Source organism: Arachis hypogaea, chromosome 1 (genome assembly GCF_003086295.3).
Source record: "Arachis hypogaea cultivar Tifrunner chromosome 1, arahy.Tifrunner.gnm2.J5K5, whole genome shotgun sequence".
Classification (NCBI taxonomy): domain Eukaryota; kingdom Viridiplantae; phylum Streptophyta; class Magnoliopsida; order Fabales; family Fabaceae; genus Arachis; species Arachis hypogaea.
This window is the reverse complement of record NC_092036.1, coordinates 100,854,564-100,870,042: the sequence shown is the minus strand read 5'-3', so window position 1 is coordinate 100,870,042 and position 15,479 is coordinate 100,854,564. Positions and strand designations below refer to the sequence as shown.

The 15,479-nt window shown below is 34.6% G+C and overlaps 4 protein-coding genes and 1 non-coding gene across 6 annotated transcripts; 1 reads left to right on the top strand and 4 right to left on the bottom strand.

Annotated features, from left to right (window-relative positions):
• Window positions 1–404: 404 nt before the first annotated feature.
• LOC112703342 (uncharacterized) lies at window positions 405–2,073 on the bottom strand. Its single transcript, XM_025754761.2, has 2 exons — window positions 1,890–2,073; window positions 405–1,612 (listed from the first exon to the last, which is right to left on the bottom strand). Exon 2 carries the CDS (start codon window positions 1,537–1,539, stop codon window positions 754–756), a length of 786 nt encoding a protein of 261 aa, XP_025610546.1. The 5' UTR covers window positions 1,540–1,612; window positions 1,890–2,073; the 3' UTR covers window positions 405–753.
• A 2,241-nt stretch (window positions 2,074–4,314) lies between these two features.
• On the bottom strand, window positions 4,315–7,292 carry LOC112703310 (outer envelope pore protein 16-2, chloroplastic). Its single transcript, XM_025754711.2, has 7 exons — window positions 6,671–7,292; window positions 6,530–6,581; window positions 6,348–6,425; window positions 6,165–6,196; window positions 5,993–6,026; window positions 5,039–5,106; window positions 4,315–4,722 (listed from the first exon to the last, which is right to left on the bottom strand). The coding sequence occupies exons 1-7, from the start codon at window positions 6,803–6,805 to the stop codon at window positions 4,579–4,581; spliced, it is 543 nt and encodes a 180-aa protein (XP_025610496.1). The 5' UTR covers window positions 6,806–7,292; the 3' UTR covers window positions 4,315–4,578.
• An 83-nt stretch (window positions 7,293–7,375) lies between these two features.
• On the top strand, window positions 7,376–9,649 carry LOC112703317 (DNA-directed RNA polymerases II, IV and V subunit 9A). Of its 2 annotated transcripts, none has more exons than XM_025754728.2 (4): window positions 7,376–7,514; window positions 7,877–7,952; window positions 8,360–8,515; window positions 8,992–9,649. In XM_025754728.2, the coding sequence occupies exons 1-4, from the start codon at window positions 7,486–7,488 to the stop codon at window positions 9,079–9,081; spliced, it is 351 nt and encodes a 116-aa protein (XP_025610513.1). In that variant the 5' UTR covers window positions 7,376–7,485; the 3' UTR covers window positions 9,082–9,649. The 2 variants fall into 2 exon arrangements, with proteins under 2 accessions (XP_025610513.1, XP_025610506.1); XM_025754721.3 differs by having other exon boundaries at window positions 8,357–8,515.
• A 3,673-nt stretch (window positions 9,650–13,322) lies between these two features.
• On the bottom strand, window positions 13,323–13,394 carry TRNAH-GUG (transfer RNA histidin (anticodon GUG)). The gene has a single exon. It is a non-coding gene; the product is annotated as a tRNA-His (tRNA).
• Window positions 13,395–13,557: 163 nt separating this feature from the next.
• On the bottom strand, window positions 13,558–15,406 carry LOC112703302 (probable bifunctional TENA-E protein). The gene is made up of 3 exons (XM_025754703.2): window positions 14,969–15,406; window positions 14,441–14,658; window positions 13,558–14,051 (listed from the first exon to the last, which is right to left on the bottom strand). Exons 1-3 carry the CDS (start codon window positions 15,122–15,124, stop codon window positions 13,736–13,738), a joined length of 690 nt encoding a protein of 229 aa, XP_025610488.1. The 5' UTR covers window positions 15,125–15,406; the 3' UTR covers window positions 13,558–13,735.
• Window positions 15,407–15,479: the final 73 nt, after the last annotated feature.

Below are 15,479 nucleotides of genomic sequence, written 5' to 3'. Positions count from 1 at the left end.
AAGGAATCCATTACCTACTCGAGATAAAACTCTATAAAAGCCCGAGTCAAGTGTCGCCTGATCAAATATATACTTTATATTCCCTCTACTGTGTTATTGAGTCTCTGATAGCATGTTCTTAAATAAAAGAACTATTTCAATTAAAGTTGAAGTAGTATTTCTCCTAGCGAAGTAGCATTGCAATACTAACACCAATAATAATAATAATGACGATAATAATTTGTTAACCCCCTTCTGCAGTTTTACTTTCCTCATTTGCATTGCACATATATTACGTGATTCACGTCTAAATTTGAGCCGGCATGGATATTTTAAATATCCTGTAAAATTAATAGACCGAGGAGATTCATGCCAATACTTGTGATAAGCAACGGCATTTAAACAGAACCATAAAAATGACTAAATTAACAAAGTCCTAATACTCTCATGACAATAGAAACTGGAGCTTACACAACTTGCAAAAATCAACTATGTAAACATCTCCCAACACATGGCATCTCCATAGTTTAGTCTAATGCAAAAAGCTTAAATCAACTTCAGAGTACGTTCAGAACAAAAAACTAGTCGCAGAAAAGAAACACAAGCCAGGGCCATCTATAGCAAAAACCTTATTGTACATTAACATATCATAATAAAGGACGGTATCTGCTTAAACTCTTGTTGATTGCATATGAATGTAGAGATGGAAACATCCTCAGATCGTGACTTGCACTCACTAAATCGTTTGTTGCTCCACACAATCTTCACTCACATTCAGCGTCTTCGATTGTGCTGCTTTTTCCGTCGACGACTCCTGTCATCACTATCAGAGTCTGATTCTGAATCTGAATCAGATGATTCTGAAGACGTACTATACCTCCTGCGCCTTCCGCCCTTCTTCTGCTTCTTCTTCCTCCTTCGCCTTCTTTCTTCCTCTGAATCAGATGAGGAACTGTACCCTGAACTACTTCCGGAAGACTCTGATCCTGTAACCGATGAAGATTCGCTGCCACTATCAGTCTCAAATACTGAATCCTCGCTATCACTGCCCGAATCAGAGTCAGATTGATATTTCCTTTTGGTTTTCTTAGAACTCACTTTGGCCTTCTCATCCTTAGTAGCATCGGGATTATTATCATCCATATCCAAGCTCACAGAAATATTCAGCCTCAACTTGGGATTCTTAAGTTGCTGTGTCCTGGATGGCCTCGACATGTAAACCCGCTCGTTCTTACATTCGTAGGTCCAGTGACCACTTTGGAAGCACTTCTGGCACTGCGCTGATCCGCCAATGGCAGACATTGTAGGCTTAAGGTCTTTCCTTTCACCCAATCTAACAGCTTTCTCAGTACTCATCAAATACATCTGCCTTTTGGCTTCCCTCTTCTCCTGCCATCTGCTAGGCCCTTCTTCCTTCTGACCATAAGCATTCACATTCCGGGCAGCTGCAGCGGCGGCCCTTTCAGCTTGGGCACGACTAAGCCCTTTTGCGGCACTCAATGCCGCAGCTTTGATTCTATCAGCTGCGGCCTGAGATTTCTCATCCTTCTTGCTCGACATGTTCTACGTATAGAATTATCTTCTACAAAATGGTTCCAGAGAAAACTAATTGCAATCTATTGAAAGCCAAAACCTGCGATAAAGAGAAGCAAAATCATTTAAAAATTTAGATTAAACAATCTACCAAAAACACATCATTGCAAATCCGAACAGACTCGAATAATAATGAATTTAGCTGTACACTGTTAGGGTTCGGTTACCCTTAAAAGAACAGAAAATCGAGGGGGACAAAAAGGTACGAAACGACATGCAAGAATTTTAGAGACTACAAACTAAAGGGTAAAAATTAAGAGAAGCGAAACTAAAATAAACACAGAGGATCTGGAAAATGAGAAAATTTTAGCGCTAACCTTGGCAGTCTTGAAGGTGGATAATTGATTCGAATTTCGAAGTAGATGGGAATGGTACGGCTGCGATCTCTTCAACCAGAGCTGCTCGTATTTGGATTTTGGAGGCGAAAGGAAATTAGGGTTCACACGCTTATCAGATCAGATCGAATATAAAACATGAACAAAATTTGAGCTGTTGAGCAGCATAACGGGGCTTATTTATAGTTAAGATAAAGTACTATTTTAAACAGGATTAATGTGATTTTACGGTTAAAATTAATACTAATAGTTAACGAAATAAATAATATAAATATTAATAATGTTATTAGTTAGGTTAAAAAAATATAACTAAAATTTTTTTGTAATATCTTTTTTTTTATTTTTTTAACTGTATAAAACTCTAAATCCTAACAATCAATTATTAATGTTTAAAAATTAAAGAAAACATTTTGTATTAGTGATCGATGATTCATTGATTTTGTTTACGTACTAAAATCGCATATTATTTGTTCATTATGCGAATTGTTTGTATCAAATTTAACGATAAGACAATATTAAACTCACTTAAAACTTTTTTAAAATTAAAATAAGAAATTTAAAAATTTTTAAGACCAAAATAAAATGTTTAAAATATTAAAGATCAAATTAAAATTTAGTTCAAATATTAAAGATCAAAATAATTTATTTTTATATGTATTTTTAAAATTTTGGGTAACAAATGAATAATTATGTTAAATAATCAAATAAATATATTTTTTTTGTAGACTTGTGTTTCTTAAAAAGAATGAGAATAATTGTTATATGAAATTATAACACTATTTTATTGTAGTATGACTATTTTTTAAGATAAAAAAATGTGCAGTTGAAATTTTAAATTACCATATTTTTGCAAAATATGTTATCAACACATAACAGAGTGTCAATGAGTTATAGTTTGGCATGGTCTCCCTCTAGGGATGTCAATGGGGCGGGGCGGGGGCGGGGGATGCCTCCCTGCTTCCCGTTTTCGCCCCCAGAATTAATCCCCATCCCCGCTCCGATCCCCGCCATGGGGAGATAATTGTCCCCATCCCCATTTCCCGCATTCCTCATATTCCCCGCGGGGCCCAATTCCCCATCCCCTTATATTTAATATTCATATGAAAATTATAGTAAAAAATATTAAAAAATAAAAAATAAACTACAAAATACTATTACAAACACACAAACATATCTTATCCAAGATTATAAGTCCAAAAATATAACATAGTAAATTATAATCCATAAAATAAAATCTTAAAATACAACTTTTATTCTAAAAAAAAGCAAGAAGATATAGTCTTTAACATCAAGCATTCTTTGATGATCAGCATATTCAGCAAGAGAAATCATAATTGCTTTAGATACATAGAAGGAGAGAAAATCAAGCAACTATTTCAAAATCAAACCGTAACTATTTCAAAATTATAAACCTATATGTCTAATTGCTTTAGATACATAGAAAGAGAGAAAATCAAAATTATACAACACAGTGAGTAGGGAAGACTGAAAAATAGGGTTAGAATTTTTTAATTGGTGAAATTACTAAAAGACCCACCTATGTTAGAAATAAAGTAAGGAAATTTAAAATATTCGGGGAATTATTGGGGATGGGGCGGGGATCCCCGCTCGGGTCCCCGCGTCTGTCTCGGGGGAATTTTGCTCCCTATCCCCATCCCACGGAGAAAATTCCCCACCAACGGGGCCCCATTCGAGGCGATCCCCGCGGGGATCCCCGCCTCCTGGAGATTTTTAACACCCCTATCTCCCTCTCTCCATATTCATCCAAAAAAATCCAAAAAAAATTAAGAATTCGAATTTTCTCATCCTTAGTAAAAATAAAAGAACACAATCAATTACTAATATATAATTTATATATAAATACATATATAATTTAATTTATTTTTAATATATATTTATATTTTAATATATATTTTGTACTAATAACTAATTTTTACGATTAATTTTAATGTCCACGTTACAAATCAAATTTAAGATAAACAAAATCACTGTAAAAGAAAACAATAATTAAATTAATTATTATATATTTATATATAAACATATATTGATTAATTTATTTTTAATATTTTATATTTTAAAAATGAGAGAATTTAAGAAAAAATTACCACTAAGCTAGTTTAAGGCGTAATTTTTTATGTCATAAATTTATTTATTGTTTAATTTATTTATTTATATATAAGACCCAATAAGGATAAAATCCACCCAATAAATATATTTTATTTATTGTTTTTATATTTTAAACATATATTGTTTAATTTATTTATTTTTAATATTTTGCCGAAAGCTTTGCTTCATATTTAAGCAGTAAACAGTTATATCTATATTGCGTTTGAGTGACCTCTGAGTTATATTGATACACAATGATTAACAATCTCTTAACAGAATATTTTAGGAACTGTTCATGTAATTACTGCTAAAACTAGTGTCACGTTTAATTCAGATGCTCCTTGTAAGGGAAGAAGCTTGTTAATTCGAAAGGCCTTTAACAGGGAGGCCATGTCCAACACTACAAATTCGAGTTAAGACGGAAAAACTTGCCAAGTAGTTCAAAAACATGTCCTAACTAGTAACTAGAACAATCCATAAATCCACCAAGACAACACAAGAGGGTTTTCAATTATCAATTTCAAAAGTAGAATCATTAAGAGGGTGGTCATCACTAATATTCTGTCTAGAATATTCCGGTAAGAAGATTTGCTGCGGTCGAGATTGCAGCTCCAGTAATAGCACATTGCACAATCTGTTCATGAGATGTGTCTTCTGATGTCAGTGCAAGTGTTGCCCCCGTTACTGCTCCTGCAATTACACTGTTTTTCTGCATCATACAGAAATCAAATGGTCATGTCAACTTTGTAGCAACCAACATAACATCTACCACTATAAGCAGCTAAAGAAAATAATAGTTACTACTAACCAGAAGTTTGATCCTTAATACTTGATACCCAAATATTTTTAATTAGTCAGAATGCTATTAGGCTAGTAAGCATGTTACATGTATTAGTTATCTGGAAATGAACATCTAAACTATTGGAAACTCCGCCAGAGATCTCTTACCAGTGTAATATCACTACAAAATAGATAAAAATAAATAGACCAAATAATAAAAAAAAAAGTGTTGGGGTATTCATTACCCAATCATGAGCTCCACGAGCTTCCTTCAGCCCATATGTGAGACCAGAGTATATCCCAGCAGCCAGTCCTGCATTTTAGAAAAACAAAAAATTCTCTTTACAAGAGTGGAAGTAGGTAAACACAACACACCTAAACGTTTGGTTCCAAACATACTGGCTGTCAAACGGGCTAACCCAACCCATTTAGGTCCGACCTGTTGAGCCCGCGGGTTAAATAGGTTGGACCATTTAAACTCGCATCATTTGCGGGCCATATTTTGTTAGCCCGGATCATTTATGGTCAGTTCGAAGGGTTAAACGGGCCAGTCCGTTTATGTTTTTATTTTATTTTTTGAAAAATATTTTGACAAAAAATATCAGTTTGACCTAAAAAATAACAATATTTTTTAGTTGATAAGTCGAATTTCCGGATCGAATTGGGAGAAATATCGGCTAAAAATGCTGTCTTTTTTGAAAAAAATGAAAAAAAAAATGTAAAAAAAATTAACGGGCCACCCATTTAGCCCGCGGACTAGCCCATTTAACCTGTCATTTTTCGGGTTAATCGGACTCGACCCGTTTAGCTTGAAAATTGAACAGACTTAATTTTAAAGACAAAACCCGTCCATATTTAAATGAGTAAACGGGCTGACCCGATGAGTTTGGTCCATTTTGACAACTCTTTATATAGTTGTAATAATCAATGGAAAAGTCTAGGGGACCAGCAGTTTTATTGAATTTTGGCCAGCATGTAACCAGCAGAAGAATGTGAGCCATTGGATAAAATCTCACACCAATCTCACACCATCAAATCATCATTGATGACTAGTTGATGACTAACAATCACAAAAATTACTGGCCCGCTAGCATTGCTCATAATCAATTTTGCCTGAATACAAAGGCAAAAAGAAACAGTAGTAATTGGATAATTGGAAAATTCACATATGATAAAAGCATATTGACATGTATCATTACCCCATTGCAAGGACTCTTTCCCCGTATTCTTCACCTGAGCAAGAAAAAAATAAAGCCGTCAAGGGAAAAGAACTCTAGGATATGAAAGGCTAGTTCACTAATCTCTTATGGAATGTACAAAGGGAATGTACCAGAAATACATATACAGCATTCGAAGTTTTTATGAACTCACCATGGCCTCAAGGGATTTGCTGCTGGTCTCTCCTGCATGCACAAAAGCAAATGGGAAACAAATATTACCATTTTTTCCAACTAATAACAGATTCACTCCCAACCCAATCACCATAAATGGCCACAATTTCTCCTTTTCTTTTACTATGTTTCAAAATTATTCATACGGGCATGTTTGATGTACCTCTGAGACCGGGCAAGCGATGTTTCTTGGCGCCAGAAACTTCGGGAGGCATGCCACCGGTATTATCAAGCCCTGAACCTATACATATCATTTCATGAAATCAGAAACTGAGAGAAGGAAATGAAAGCAGCAATTGGCATTCAAATAATAATAAGGAAAATAGGAAGGGAACATGGTATTACTTTCAATAGCAGTGAAATAAGCCTCACGGGACACGGCTTGAACCGCTCCTATCTGCAACAAATGAAGAATAATGATGAGAACGAGAATGAGAGAGAGAGAAAGAGAGATCAAGTTAATTAGTTGTTAGAAAGAGAACGCACTCCAGCAGCTTTGACGAAACTTTCAGCAATACGGTTGAGGAGAGGGTGACCGAAGTCGAAGAGCCCCCCTTGGTTGAAGCTGCTAAGCTCATCAAGCAGTGAACGGGTCTCCAAATTGCTGCTTTTAGAATTCATCTTCCACTTGCACTTACAACACCCAACTGATAAGATAGGTAACAAGGAGAAGAAGAAGAAGAAGAGAGGAGGTGACTGGTAAGATCAGTGGGAGGTATGAAGAAGAAGTAGTAATGGAAATGGAGAACACGTGTTTGTATGATCCACACGTGGATGCCCCTAAAAGTGCCAGAGTCCGCAATAGCTGGCAACTTATTTGCAAAAGAGTAACACCTGTCCTCTCACACACTGACATTTTCTCCTCATATATTCAATTAAGCGCAGCTTAATTAAAAAAAAAAACAAAATAGTATATAAATTCCTTTCGTAATTTCACTTTCTTGCATGTAGATACATATTATATTTGTGATTTAATTATATTTACGCAAATACACTTTATATTTGGTGGGTCCATGGGCTGTTGAGGTGTCGAGTGAAAATGAAACTAAAATGATAAGCAACTTTTCTAGTTTAGTATGCATAATGATAATGATGGGTTCGTTTGTTCTGTGCCTATCGTTTTGTTCCTGTAGAAAATGGTAGAAAGAACTACATAACATTTATTTCGTTCTACCTAGTTATTTTGGCCAAAATTGACTAGAGTATTTTAAAGACTATGCATTTGTTTAGCCCAAAGTTAAACCTGGCGAAATTTATCTACGATTAGCAAGTGGGAGTTTGCAGGAGAAGAAGGTCTTAAGATGACTGTGTACAAGTTCTGCCCTGAATGGTAGATCATTTTTCTCTCTTGTTTGAAGAGAATTTGGTTCTTTCCCTCCCTACTCACTTTCATTTTCGATTATAGGGAACTTTTTAATAATCAATGCCGTGGTTAATAAGCTTTGAGATGATAAGCTTCAATAGCATAAATATCCACCAACTAATAACGTAAAGTATGTAGTTTCAGTTTGTGTATAATTGTTTCCTATCAAGTTTGAACCAACACAATTAACTCAGTTAGCATAAAGTAGTAGAATGCAAAATACCAGCCAAAACATAAGAGCGATGGAGAAATATAACAAGGAAACTAAGTTCCACTGGTTTTATTGATTCAACCATTTTCATTTTATTTATGTGTATCCATATCTGCAGCAACAATATTCTTTATCCTAAGGAAGACAGGGAGCATAAAATTCTCTTCTTCGCTTGCCGCACCTGTGATCATCAGGTTCTTCTCTTTTCTTACTCTATATCTGAAATAAAATTTTACAAAACCATATTTAAAGATAGTCATTCTCCTAAATCACCGGTTCTTTTAGAAGTAGCCTTTCAGCATTACCATCGGGATAGTATTGGATGACCTTATTGAATTCTTGTTTTCTACATGGCCAATTTGTGACCCTTGTTTTTTGTTATTCAGATTCAGACCCAGTTGCTTTATTTGGATGAAAAATACAGGGAACTAACCTTTAGTTAGCTTAAGTGTTTATAATTTAGGGTCTAGAATTTAAGATAATTTAAAAAAAAAATGGTTAATGATAGCTGAAAAAAGTTGGTCATCTAGCATTACCCTATTTGAATATGTCTGTTGGAACTGTTATAATATAACTAACAGTTATTTCTTTTGTTCAGGAGGTTGCTGACAATAACTGTGTGTATAGAAATGAGATATATCATTCGGCTGAGGAGCGAACTCAAGTGTTGGAAGATGTAGCTTCAGATCCAACTCTTCCTCGTACCAAGTCTGTTCGTTGCGCTCAATGCAATCATGGAGAAGCTCTCTTCTTCCAGGTTAACTCATTAGGCCCACTTTGGATAAACAAGTTAATTAAGTCACTTTTAAAAAATAGTTTAAACAATAAATGATTATATTAAAAATAACTTATAAATAAGTTATTTTGTGTTTAGGTTTTTAGTTCTAAAAGTATTTATTTTATAGAAATGTGATAAAATAGTAGCATTATGAGAGAAGTAATTTTTTTAAATTTTTCTATAAACTCCTAAATAGTTTTTTAGAAAACTGTAATCTGGTTTTGAAAATTACACCAAATATTAATACTACTACTTTTCATAAATCAGAAGCTAAAAAAAGTTATTTTTAAAGCTTTTCAACCGGACTCTTAGTTGTACCACCTATATTGAATTGACTATGGCATGGTTGAATGAACCATATTTATGCTGGTTAGTAGAATAAAATCTTGTGGTATATTATAGTTAGCAGTTAGGTGGGTAAGATGTTAAGTATTTGATTCGCATGCAATATGCAGGCAACTATTAGAAGGGAAGAAGGTATGACACTTTCTTATGTTTGCTGCAACCCAAACTGTGGCTACCGATGGCGAGATCAAGATTCATAACCTTCACTCTAATCCATCTTCTCATAAAAGATATCAAATCCTTTCATCCTGGATAGCAGCATAGGGAATTAGTATATGGAGTGATATAGAATTAGATATGTAACACGACCAAAATGATGAGATGAAAGCATAATATTGTTATTATATATATTATAACGTACATACATAGGATATTACAGGGAACATGTTAAATATAAAACAGAATCAACCTCTCTTTTATTGGAAATTAAAGATATAATCTTAGTCCCGATCAGTTGCGACGCTTAACAGAAGTGTAGGTGGTGGAGGAATCAAAGCCACCGAAGATGATGGAGCCATTACCATTTCCCTCAGCATGGCCAGTGTTGTTTATAAGACCTTTCAAGTTTTGTGTCTCTGTTTTGTTCAACGAGTTTCGTGGTTTGGTGCTCTTCCTTGATGAAGCAACACCACCACCTTGGTTGTGTAGCGGCCTTGGCTCAAGGTCAGATTCGTCCTCATCGTCAATGAGGCCAAACAACCGGAAAAGAGAATCTGCCATTGATATTTGGGTATATGGAGCTTTTTTTTTTGTTTTTTGGCTTAGGCTAGAGAGTTTAGGAAATATAGTATGGCTTTATATCCTGGGCAAGGAATATGTGGTAGCAGCTTGAACACTAAGCTAAGCAAATACAGTACTAAGTTTCTCCTACCATATATGGGTGTGGTATAAGATTCATATATTCTAATATTCAAATTATTTTCCATTGAATAAATTTATACCCGGTAAAAATATTTCAAGAAGTAAGCATGTTAGATATTTTATGAAACTGAATTTAATTATTTGTATATAATCAGAAATTGTGTCTTTAATAACTGCGATTTCGTTTAATTTTTGGTGAGTTTAAAAACAAAATTACATCTTTTGTTAGTTAATTTATCAGATTTATTAATGAATAAAATGACTGAACTGTATAACTACTAATCATGCATATGAATTTGATCCTTCAACTTCAAACGTTAAGAATATGGTTGAGTGAAGCAAGTCAGAATTTCCAAATCAAAGGTTTAAACTCCCTACTCATGTCTTTGAGCTCGTAGACTTTCCTTCCCTTGAATTAAATTGGCCAGGTCGTGATTCTTTCTCTTTTTTCCTCGTGTTATGTTTTATTTCAGTGTAAATACTGTCTAATATTTTGGTCCGTCATGTCAAACTTTGCAATTTCAAATCCCCGATACTCACATTTAATATATGACATGAATTTGATTTCACCAACTAAGTTGGGTTGGTTTAATAGTTGGCTCACTAATTTGCTTAAACAAGTGTGAGGTTAGAATCCCGTCTTGTGCATGCATCAATTTATTAGTCAACGACAAACCCTTAAACGGAGTTTCGATCTCCGATCCGCGACGGGTTAGCCTTTAGTCTGCTAGATTAAGAGATACCGTCGGAAACCAAATGAATTTGATTTCACCTAACTAGCTTGCGAGATGCTGCTGTTAAAGACTTAAAGTTCCATATTGGACAGTAACATGAATCTTATTATATTATTATGAGTACGATACATGCATGAGTTTAGTACGATATTATTATTATACATAATCTTGTTTGCATATTATCAAAGGATTAATTAGATCATGGCTTCCGCTGGGCTTCAAGGATTGCTAGTCAAGGTGCCAAAGTTGATGACACCATTAGCGTTGCCCTTCACAAATCCGGTCTGATTTGTTAGACCTTTTATATTTTGAGACCTTGTTTTGCAGCAGTTTTTCCTCTCCTGCTCTTCACATGGAGTAGGAGTAGTGGTGGCGGCAACGGCGGCGGTAGTGGTGTTCCTGTTAGGCCTAGAAGCAGCTTGTGTTGGTCTTCGAGCATCACTCGTGCCAAGAGCAATATTGCAGATTCCGGACGCAATCCCTGCCATTATTGAAATATGATGTTGGTATAATCTGCTTCTTCAATTAGGTTTAGATTAGTTTGGTGTGGCTGAGGAGGAATAAGCGTTCTTTTTATAGCTGCAGCTTGAAGGGAATTTGAATGAGCATGAAATGTAAATACAGTTTTTAATTTGCTTTGGTTATTTGTCCTTCTCTATCTTGTCCAAAATCGTATAAGATGCTCCAATAATAATCAAGTGGCGCCTATACTCTGTACTCATATATGGACGAATAATAAAAGAAGAAGATTATTATTCATTCCTCATCTTCACCTTATCTTGGGTGTACATCAAAATCAGTCATTAAGATAAAATATATATTAAAATATAAATACACATTGAAAATAAATTAAACTACGTATATATAATTATACACAAATATATTAGTGATTGATTTTAATAGCTGATTTTGGTGTACGAATATTATTTTTATTCCTCATCTAAAGCTGTATTGATAAGGGAATCAATGCAAAGGAGACAGAGTCCTAACTTTGATTCATATTCCTTTTATATCGAATGTTATATAGAATGGATCATTTCTGATAGAGTAGTTAACCCTTTTGTTTCTTTCTCTCTTCGTAAGATTATTTCAAGGTCACTTAAAATTTTTAAGTATTTGATTCATTAATGGTGCATTATTATTAAGAGTATCGGTTTATTTTTTATCCTTGAAAAAAAAAAGCATTGCACGGGAACAAGAAAATTATACATTTGGCAAAAATCATGTCATGCAATTAATAGAGGGAAGAAATTATACTACCATTTTTCGAAGGCTAGCTTTTAAGTTTCAACACCTCACTCACAAACACACATGGACATAGGCCCCCACTTACTGCTATAGCTAGCATAATATATAAGTATCATACGAAAAAATGTTTCTGGATAAAAAAAATTGTTAGATGATAAATATCTTTTTCTTTATATTTATCTTGTACAATACTAATATTAATATTAGTCAACTTTTTTTTCTTTTGTACTAAGAGTGTTAGCCTTCTAGTATTTTCTTTTTTGATGTATATTTTCTTTTTTCTTTTTTTTGTCTAAGTTAACAAGGGATTAAGCAGGTTTAGAGTGTATTAGAACATGATTTTACTTGAGTGTGTCAATGTATTTATAGATTATAATTTAATAAGTTGGATAGGTGGTAAAGGCCAACCTTTGGATTGGACATTTTTTAGCCTACTGGACCTGTGTCATAATATTTGGGCCAGGACATAAACAATATTTATGATGGATCCGAGTTTAAAATTGCAGATATAGTCAGAGTCTTGCAGGTACCTCCTATGTTGCTCATTAAATTTACCCGGTTGATTATTCTTTGTGTGTTTATTTGGAGCTTGAAACCAATGAATCTTCTTGTAATGTATATTAGCTAATGTATTATTTCTTCTTTTAACTAAAGAAGAAGTCACGTACAACAACGAGAGAGTTTATTCTAACATGTATTTAGTATTTACTCATTCATCATATAATACATGACTTTATGATTAATTCTCCGTTTGAGTGGCTTACACATGCAAGTCGCCAAAGTTGATGGCTCCGTTAGCATTGCCTTCAATGCGACCTGTTTGGTTACTGAGTCCTTTTATGCTCTGGCGAGTGTAACATTCTCCAGACATGCGATAATTTCTTCCGGGAACCGGCCTCGGACATGATTGTGGTGGTGGCGGCGGCGATGACGGAGGAGCACTTTGAGTTTCACCATCATCTATGCTATTTAGCACACCTACCAGGCCCTTGAGTGCATTAATCTTTTGTTGCAAGTCAGCCATATATGGATACTATGTTGCTAATGAATGCGTTATGACTTATGAGAAGAGATTGGATCTCCTTATATATATAGATGAATGGGAGGAAATTAAATATTTCTGCCCATTAATGAAATGTAAACTAATAGCAAAGAATGACCATTGTGGCTGGAATAGAATAATCTATATATCAAATAAAGTGCACTCTCGGTGGAGTATCATGTTCCATTTTAATTTGATGCTTTATACTTATTCTTTCATAATCAAAATTTGTTAAGACGAAAGCATCTTATCGTGATAATTCCACAAATGCCATTAAATAGCTATCTGTTAAAAACTTGGATTTTTTAATTTTCTTATTCTCATAAATTTATTGGCATTTCTTTACTCTGCATCCATCTGGCTAAGATTTTAAGCATTCAAAGCGATAGTGCACTTATTATTAATAAAACTAAAACTTTGGACCGTAGTGAGTAGTAGTGAAGATAAACCAGACTCTATTGACAACAATAGTTCCTTCTTGTGATTCAGCACAAGAAACAGATTGAGAATGTTCAACTTTCTTCGAAGAAGAATACAATATGGAAAAATAAAAACATGTGGCTGCTGGGATTCGAGCCCAGGTCTCCACGGCCACAACGTGGAATTCTTACCACTAAACTACAGCCACTTTGTTGTTCAAGTTGCTTAAACAATAAAATACTAAACAAGCGTTAAACCGTTGAGCCGTTTACGTACAATCTACTAACTATTAACAAAACATAATTAGACTAAAGCATGTGGATGACTATAATTGAAAGCCTGATTTTCTTAAGAATTTGCTATGCAGTAGCTTTCCTTAAACAAACTTTCTCAGTATTATTATTCATTCCAGTAGCTTGTTTAAGCTTACACCATTCTTTTATTTTTTATTTCCCTACGAAACACGTAACATTTCATACAATATATTAAACAATAAACAAGCACTTATAAAAGCTTTAAAAGCTTGTTGGAAGTTGGAACAAAATCAGTTCAGACACTTGCACAGCTCATGTTCCAAAACTCAACCTCATGCTCAAGAACACTTAGTAGAGCAACTTCAGCATTCTTCAGCTCATCGTCAGAAGCTTTCTGCAGGTGTAGATTGGCAATGTTCTGAAGAGATTGGCAATACTGACCAAAACCCTCATTTCCCCATCTTTCACAAGTCTCCTTCAATTCTTGTGGGGTTTGGGATCCTTCTCCAAGACAGTGAGCAAAGCTCTCTTGATACACTGCTTCAATGGCCCAAAATGCTGTAATAGCCACAGAATATTCCACCTCTGGCCTCGTCAAACTATCCAGCAACCTGTCACAGCATCCATGTCATAAGACTTAGCTATGTTAAGTTAATGTGATTAGCTATGTTAAGTTAATGTGACAAAACATCATTAAATGATTTTCATCAATATTAAGTTCCATAAAAATATATCTGTGTTAGAAAAAATCCAAATACAAACTTGGTCTTAGAAAGACTGAGTCCTATAGGAATACTGTGCTCTTTCAAATTACATATTTTGCTACTATTTAAATTCATGTTTTAAGTCCTTTATGATATTACCAAATGTATATCTTTGGACCTTTAATCCCAATCCAAAACCATACCTTCCATAAAATTTTTGTCCACCACTTATTGTGTTTCCACTTTCCATATAATAGTACAAATGGACTATGATGATATATGATTAATATACTTACCCACAGTAGTTTTTGTTTGGCTTTTGAGGGACAACATTAGAAAGTGAAATGCCCCACTTGTTGGCTTCGTTCTTAAACCATGATATCTCATCCTTGAGAGCAGCCACACCCCCCAATATCACTTCCATGTCAGTGTTGTCATCTGATTCCTTATAAGCTTTTATCAGAACACTTGCAGCAAAAGGAACAAAAGCTCTTACGAACAAGTAGTCCTGTGCCTGCATAATGTGTACTATTATGTATATTATATTTATATATAAAATAAAAATAGCAACCGGTAAATTGAAGGCTCAATTACCCGAGCCATGTAACTAATAACTACTACTACATTGAAATCGTGACCATATAATAATCAATCATGCTCATCATGCTATCAGCCACCAAAAATCAGCTACGCTTATAGAAAAATATAATAATAATTGCTTGATCATTGAACATGAACAGAAAGAGTCAAATAAAATACCAATCAGGGAAAGGAAGCTAAAATCAGAACCTTGCAAAAGGAAATAAATAATAATAATATCTTACGAGCCATGTTTTGAAGGCAGCAATGTCGACGGTGCCATCACGAATACTAAGAATGAAAGGGTGTCTAGTCGCTCCAGTGTAAAGAAGACGGTGCTTCCTCAACCAAGCCTCGGTCATGCCGATTTTCTTCTCTTCGGCTTTTAACTTTTCTTCCATCTTCTCGTTTCTTCTGTATGTTTCTCTCACCTCACATGTAATCGGTTGTGCACTTTTTCATCTTTGACTTTGTAACTAGCAAGATTAGCATAGTAAAGCATATATATAGAGTGAGTAGTAGGAATTTTCCAGTGACCAGTGGGGAATTCGGAGAGGCAGTGGCAGACACAAAAACTATGGGCCTCAACTTAACCAATCGTGGCATTAATATTGGGCTTTCACACCCTAAAGCCCAATTAGAATTAGAGAAGATGAGTGGAAAAATAAGGTGTAGTGAGATCCGAAGGAAGAGCTACTTCGTTCCAATAGAAGCGAGACACGTAAGAAAAGAAGCGCATCGTGACGTGTCCATCGA